Source organism: Capsella rubella, unplaced genomic scaffold (assembly GCF_000375325.1).
Source record: "Capsella rubella cultivar Monte Gargano unplaced genomic scaffold, Caprub1_0 scaffold_7, whole genome shotgun sequence".
Taxonomy (NCBI): domain Eukaryota; kingdom Viridiplantae; phylum Streptophyta; class Magnoliopsida; order Brassicales; family Brassicaceae; genus Capsella; species Capsella rubella.
Genome location: NW_006238917.1, coordinates 10,068,473 through 10,076,160, shown reverse-complemented (window position 1 = coordinate 10,076,160; position 7,688 = coordinate 10,068,473). Strand labels below are relative to the sequence as shown.

Sequence of the window (7,688 nt, the reverse complement as noted above, 5' to 3'; positions counted from 1 at the left end):
TGAATGTGATTTGTGTAAGAACTAGAACCTTGAAAGTACTACAGAGATATAGAAATTTCTTCAAACTTGGTTTTTATTAGCAAATCTTCAAACAACTCTTTTACAAGCTTGTTTGATCAGCTTTACCCAACATCACCCACTGTGATTTGGCCCTGATCGATTCCTAATCTACCCAACTTACAAGCACATCAACAGCTATGCACACTCTTTTGTTCACTCACCAAAAGAACCCAAATCAAGCCTTAGCTCGAATCTCAGACTTGAACTCAAATAACTCTCACACTTTTTTTACTCTACAAAAGTGGTAACCCTAATAAGAAGAAAGCTCTCTTCTTATATAGGCAACAAACCAGCTCGCAGCTCCTCTCTTTATCCAGCGGACACTGCGCAGCTTCTTGTCATGATATTGGCTTCGCTAGCTCCCCAGTAGCCAACAACAACTACCTTTTCCAACTGACACCTTTCCATGCTTTCCTGCACTGGCTGTCACTTCAACACTTTGACTTTAATACCACCACTGGGCGCCGAACCTGCTCCTCTTCATTATGATAAAAGTGTTGTGCTGTCACCCACTGCCACGCTGGCATAATGCTTCTTCAGATTCTTCTGAACGTCATTCAGGATCTGCTATGTTGGACCTTCAGACACTCTGTTTCTTCAATTTGAATGAACCTAGCAATTGTCGAAATTTAATGGTATTATAAGCACACAAAACTATATTGTTTTTATTAAGACTCTAAGACGAAATCAGTCTGAAAAACTATAACGGTATATATATAAGAGTTGTTGTAATCAAATGATAACTTTTGAGAACATGTAAAAAGGAATTTTGGGTCACTAGGACAAGATTTTTTTTTTTATATTCTCATTTTAAGAGTTGATTTTATCCCTGTTACTTGTTTTCTAGCTACATGAACATATCTCTTAGTTAACTTTCAATTTGGAGTTTTAATTATACGGACTTGTATATAATTTAGCAGTCAGAAAATACAAAACATTTTCTGGTTTATGTTATAAGTTTTTACTAAAATATATTATCTTACGTTCTACAGTATATGAATACCAAATGATCAAAATTTTGGAGGTTTCATTTACACATAGCAACAAGGTACGAGGTACCCCCCAATATTTGAAGATACTCTTTTACTAGTTTTCATAAATACTTCATCTTCATTGTTTATAACCTAATTAACTTACCATATATTTTTGTTTGGTTGCCTAACTACTCTTTACTCTCTTATATTTACAGCGTAAGTTTTGGAGTTTAGGATATACTCAATTTTGTTCACTTATTTCCTTACGTGTTTGTGTGTTTGTGTGTAGGATTTACAAAAACACACATATAGGTTTATTGGCTGTATGTAACTATATATAGGTTTTGTATTGTAAGTATGTAACTACGTATATATAAGCAAGAAGCCAAACTGAAATTGTTTCTCCTCTTGCTCTTCTACATTCAGAACTTAAAGCTCTTCTCTAGGTCATATGTTGCATCATGCTATAAATGTAATACAATTTTGAGCATTTGAGACCGACTAGTCAAAGTTATTAAAAGATGAATCCGTTTAGGAGTCTTCTCCTCCCTCTTTTTTCAAAGATCTTGCCTAAGTTATGTATGGAGCTCGATTAACGGTTTATAAAATTCGGATTGCCGTGGTCTTTTTAGAGTCTTGGTTCTGTTGTGTGTTAATTTCTTGAGTTGCTGCCTCTCTATGGAGTTGATTTAGTGTTGGATAGTCTATGGTTTGTGGTCTTAGCAGTCTCAGAGTTCCTCGAAATGCATGAGTTTCTGCAGCTTGAACTAGAGAAGGCTGGAGAATAGCTTGTCCACCATTCAACTACCAAGTGCTTCATACGTAGATCATTCTTATATATTTGGTATTTTGATGATACGTCATATGGAGGTTCTCAGACCAAGAGATACTCTCAAAAGTTGGCCTGATTTGATATAGTTCTAATGTGGATATAGAAATCTAGATGGTCTAGGCTTGCTTCTTGGGGAATGCAAATATCAACTGTTTGTTTTCTTTGTGCTGGTTCAGTGAAGACAACGGACCAATAGTTTTTGCATGGGTCAGCGTTTATGAGTTGGGTTAAAGTTAAGAACTCTACTTCGCCTCCCTTGGTTTGTTGCTAGTTCATGCTCTGATCTACAGTATCTGGCGACAAAGGAACAAACTCATTCACAATCAAATTACAATTCCAGTGTTCACCATGTTCAGGGGCGTTGACATTTGACCAGCTGATCATCAACTAGTACTAGTACTCCATATCAGCTATATATGAACAAGTTAGAGAAGTTCAGATATCTTATGACTCTCTGGCTCATCTAATGGATCTATATCTTTCTTTTCTTGAGAATGTGTAATTAATCAAATGTTTCCTTGTTTTTTCTGTGGCAAGGTTCATATGATCATATCTCTAGGTCTTATATTTCAGTGTAACTTTCGTCAATAATATTTACTTTCCTAGAAAAAAACAAAAAGGGGGGTTTCATTGTCACAAAGACTCACTCAACAACCCAAGCCCATTAATCTTATAAAACTATATAATCATAAAAATTTAAATTAATATATAGTTTACATAGAAACTTGTAAACATTTTTTATAACATAAACCATAATAATTTATCTGGAACATCTTATATTATGACACGAATGTAGTATATTATACTATTTATGAGATCAAACTTGGCAATTTATTCTCTCTACTTAATTAATAAGCTTCATTGCAAATATAAAATTGGATTTTAAAAATTAATGTTGGCTAAAAACGGTATTTAATCATTATTAATTTCATACAAAGAAAATATATGATATATATATATATATATATATATATATGTAATCAATTTATCAAAATCTGTTGTGATAATGGCATATATTAAAGTCTAAACAATCATAATAATAACTTTTTTAATTAATGAGAATCTACTATATTTAATAATTAAAATAAATTGCAACTAGAGACGTGTATATAAAATAATATAGCAAAGAAGACGTGTATATAAAATAATATCATAACCAGAGACTAAGAAGAGAACAAGAGACAAAACGCAAACCAAACTTGGAAAGAGACATATCCTTCTCCTTCCTTATCTCTTGTCCCTATGGCATCATCGCAAATCTCAAACGCCGACGCTGAATCATTACTGCCACACGAGTTGACTTTGATCAGCTTAGAAGATAAAGACAAAACCAACGGATCAGGATCAGGATCAGGACCCCTAATTACCTCAACCGATCCGGACCAGCCTTTGGAGATGGTGGAGAAGATCTTAAATTACGAGTTCAAAGACAAGTCTTTGTTGTTAGAAGCTTTCACCGACACTAGTTACGGCGAAGATTTTTCGAATGAACGCCTTGAATTTTTCGGAGATACAATCTTAGATATGGTTATAACGATTGATATTTTTTATTCTTACCCTAAAGAGTCACCTGGTTCGATGACCAATCTCCGAGCCGTCAACGTTGACACCGAGAAATTGGCTCGAGTCGCCGTAAAACACAATCTTTATCGCTTCCTCCGTCATAAGAAACCCTTCCTTGATAACCAAGTAAGTTCCTTTTTTCCTTAAAACCCTAGTCATATAATCATCTTCAAAAGCCTTAATTAGTAAAATCTTCTAAATTTACCATGTATTATCTTCGTTCATTTTTAGTCATAATTTGTTTAATAGAAGCGGTCCAAGCTCACATCATTCTAATTAATTTCTAGTTTGATGTTGACAAAAAAAAAATTCTAATTAATGGTGAAGTCAAGACAAATAGTCTTATATATGTATTTGTGTTTCTTCTACTTCTTTTAGTTATTATATATATAGTTTACAGTTTGTTCTTATTGGCTATGTGTTGTTATCAATTTTGATCTACGCAGATACAAGAATTTGTGGAAGCGATAGAGAAAAATCCAACATTACACTCACGTGGCCTTGTGAAAGTTCCTAAATCTCTAGCAAACATTGTAGAATCTACCATAGGAGCTCTTTTCATGGACTGTAAATCTATTGAAACCGTCTGGAAGGTAACATATATATACACACATTATGTGGTAGTTAATAAGATAACTAGCTAGCTACTAGAATTAGGTTAACCAATTAAATATTCGAATTAGGTAACCATATATACACATCTTTGGAATTGAAACTAATTAAAAATCAATATATAGGTGATAAAACCATTGCTGGAACCGATAATACCTTTGGACAAGTTGGAGACCCATCCAGTGACAGAACTCTATGAGATGTGTCAGAAGAGGAACTTGAAACTGAAGGCCAAAGATACTTGGAAAGAAAATAAAGCGTATAGTTTCTTTGTTAAGGATAAATTGGTTGGGCGTGGAGAACACCTTATCAAAAAAGAAACTGCTCGTAACTGCGCTGCCAAAGATGCTATCGCCAAATTTTCAACCTTTTTTGGAGACCTTTAAGCTAGTTATACAAATATGTTATCACTCATTCTAAGGTAGCCAAGATTGATTTTGGTTTTTATCAAAATGAACTTAAAAAACTAATAAGGTTCAAAAGTAAATAAAGCGGGGATATCAACAAAACGGTCTCAAGAGATAGATTAATAAGCGAGTTTAGGGTTATAGATGATTGATTCATGTGTACTAATCAAATTTAAGATGTTCTACAAATAGAAATCGTATTCGTTTAGTCTTAACTATTCTAAACTAGTTCGATTATATGGTACTAATCATACGATTGGTTAAGAAGGACTCACATCCATAATCACAAGACTAAAATGCATTAATTTCAAACCTACCTAACCACCTAATTAACATCCTAATCATCAATTCCCATTGAAAAGCAATGCTACGAATTTTTCAGATTTCCGAGTGGCAACACTACTTATGATTCAAACTCATTTGATCAAGAGTAATCTACCACCATAAATAAATTAAGGATGAGGCTGTTCACTTTTTCTAGGATCTGCTCACGCAAAGGCCGGTATATCTCTTGCAAATAATGCAAAAGAATTATTGCCATTTAGATGCTCTGTTCATACAAAACATACAAAAAATCAAATAGACTGCCAAAATATTTGAAACCGAAGCAAAAACTAAAAACATACAAAAATTATGATTTCTTCATAAAGAATATACCAAAATATTGAAGCAAAAGGAAACTAATTGTGATTTATAGGTGTTGAACTTTTTTTCTTATGAATTCATCATAATAAACTAAATTAATAAATTACTACATAATTATTATTTTGAATTTTGCATTCATAAACCGAACACAATGTACAACTTTACTTAAGAAGTACGCATACCACAAATATGAAAGTACGTTATTAAGGGAACATAAAAGCAAAGCATCATCAGGCGACAAGCTAGTGAACTGAACACATTAAATTATAGGGATGTATCTTATCATCAAGGAGGATTAATACCTTCATGCGTGCACAAGTGATGGAACTACAATGAGAGGAAACTTGCGGCAAACATCGACACCAGACGCTTCAGCTAGATCGTGCTTATGATCATCTCCCCCTGGTCCGACCATAACTTTCCAGTTGAACCGTTTCACGAGGTTAGCTAGTGTTAATTTGGACAAGACCATAGCAAAACCCATTCCAGGACAAACTCTTCTCCCTGCTCCAAATGGAATGAACTTTGGATCGCTACCGATAAAATCAATATTCGAACCAAAATGCCTCTCCGGTTTATATTCTTCTGCATCATGTCCCCATATAGCTAGGTTTCGTTGAATTGACCAAACATTGACTACTACCTATGTTCCAAGTCAAGTATGTTGCTACATTACATATATATATATTAATTAAAACTTGTTGGATTTAAAGTATATTTACCTGTGTCCCTGCAGCAATATCATATCCATTTAATTGGATATCTTCAGTAGATATTCTTGAGAGTAATAGACCAGAGGGATGCAACCGTAGTCCCTCCTTGATCACACAGTGTAAATAGTCCATTTTCTCAACTTCTTTCTCTGTTACATATGAATTATGAGCCGAAACTGAGCTAATCTCATCTCGAAGTTTTTTCATACACTCTGGATGCCTCATAAGTTCTGTCATTGTCCATTCTAGTAGTGTTGCAGTTGTTGATGCTCCCGCGAAAAACATATCCTAAAAGACCAAAGGTACCAGAATTAGGACATCGTCTAAATTTTAACGAGGTTTTGTAACCTATGTCATAACTCATAACTCATAACTTTAATCCAAATCAAATCTAGCTTTCAATAGAAACTAACTAATTTATACACTTTGGTAGAAAAAAATATGTAATTCTATATGAAAATGTTTGCTTTACCAAAACTTAACTTATTTAAAACGAAAGAAATGGCTTTGTGTGTTACCTTGAGGATGAGTATTATGTCGCCTCTCTCAAGATCAAACCGTTTGGTTTGATCTTTTTGAATCGATAGCAACATATCAACAAAATCTGATGGCTCTTGGTGGTTGGCATGAACATGTTCTTGCACAATGCTGTCTAAAAAACCATTTAACTTGTTGTTTACGTCTTTCATTTTATCTTCTACACCGCTGATCTTATCTATCCATGCCAAACTGGGGAAATAATCTCCGAAAAAAAATTTGCCATAGAACTCATTGAATGTCACTAGTAAGTTCTTGATATCAGTTCCACCTTCCTCACCGTTGTATTTTCTTCCAAAGGTGATTCTGCATATGATATCGCTGGTAAGAGTCAAAAGCAGTTTCCTTAGATATACTGGTGACGAAGATGAACATGCCTCTTCTAGCTTCTTTGTCAATACTTTTATCTCTTCTTCTCTTAGCTTCTCAAAGGAACGAACCATTTTGTTGTTTAGAAGATGTGCCATGCATAGACTCTGTAAAGATAAAACTAGATGTGTAAGAGCATCTTCGAAAATGGAGAAACTCTTTTGAATATCTAATCAATAAAATATCAATATTTTTAGGGTGTGTTGGCAAACTATTACGTTTTTAAAACATAATTATAAAGATAGTATATTTACTATTCACAATTAGCAAAATAGTACAATTTTACTATTTCAGATATCTGTACAAACAGACAACTGTACAGTAACATATTATTATACATCAAATATTTGCACAAAGAGAAACAACTACATATAAACATATTTACACATAAACAAATATACATATATAGACCAGAATATATATGTACACATACAATTATACGTATATATAGACCGCTGTACGGATGATTTTCCGTACATCGACACACAACTGTACATAAGGTTAACTGGACGTATCAAAATTTGTTTGAAAAATATATGAAATTATTTTTTAAAAAATGCATATCAAATTATAGAGAAAAAAATACAGATTTTTGTTTAACTGAAATTTTATAGAAAACAAATATATTTTGATGAATACTTTTAGACTTATAGTTATTAGATTTAAGGAGTTTTTTAATAGTGTCTAAATAGTTTCCAAATAGTAAAAATGTATTAGTTTGCTAATAATAAATAGTAAATGTACTACTTCTACAATTATGTTTCAAAAATGTACTAAAACCCCAATTAATCCATATTTTTAATATTACTTATGTTTTTAATTTTTTATTTTCTAAAACCAAGTTGATTGTTAGAAACATGACATGTGTCATTGTAGACTCTCTCTCTCTCTCTCTCTCTCTCTCTCTCTCTCTCTCTCTCTCTCTCTCTCTCTCTCTCTCATGCGGACCGAGGTCAGGACCCCTCTACTATGCTAA

The 7,688-nt window shown here is 33.2% G+C and overlaps 2 protein-coding genes across 2 annotated transcripts in view; one reads left to right on the top strand and one right to left on the bottom strand.

The window, feature by feature from the left end:
- Window positions 1-3,006: 3,006 nt before the first annotated feature.
- On the top strand, window positions 3,007-4,655 carry LOC17879930 (ribonuclease 3-like protein 3). The gene is made up of 3 exons (XM_006285932.2): window positions 3,007-3,555; window positions 3,876-4,022; window positions 4,167-4,655. Exons 1-3 carry the CDS (start codon window positions 3,109-3,111, stop codon window positions 4,425-4,427), a joined length of 855 nt encoding a protein of 284 aa, XP_006285994.1. The 5' UTR covers window positions 3,007-3,108; the 3' UTR covers window positions 4,428-4,655.
- A 531-nt stretch (window positions 4,656-5,186) lies between these two features.
- LOC17878780 (cytochrome P450 71A27) overlaps window positions 5,187-7,688 on the bottom strand; it is a 4,119-nt gene continuing 1,617 nt past the window's right edge. Inside the window, exons 2-4 of the mRNA XM_006286247.2 lie at window positions 6,325-6,819; window positions 5,816-6,094; window positions 5,187-5,736 (exon numbers count right to left, since the gene is read on the bottom strand). Coding sequence (XP_006286309.2) covers window positions 5,398-5,736; window positions 5,816-6,094; window positions 6,325-6,819 — 1,113 coding nt within the window. The 3' untranslated portion in view covers window positions 5,187-5,397. The remainder of the gene's footprint in view (window positions 5,737-5,815; window positions 6,095-6,324; window positions 6,820-7,688) is intronic.

Bases quoted from the DNA above. Each gene is read 5' to 3' on its own strand.
- LOC17879930 (XM_006285932.2), top strand. From the start codon at position 3,109: ATGGCATCATCGCAAATCTCAAACGCCGACGCTGAATCATTACTGCCA. The intron at 3,556-3,875 runs GTAAGTTCCTTT...TGATCTACGCAG, and splicing joins AACCCTTCCTTGATAACCAA to ATACAAGAATTTGTGGAAGC. The intron at 4,023-4,166 runs GTAACATATATA...ATCAATATATAG, and splicing joins CTATTGAAACCGTCTGGAAG to GTGATAAAACCATTGCTGGA.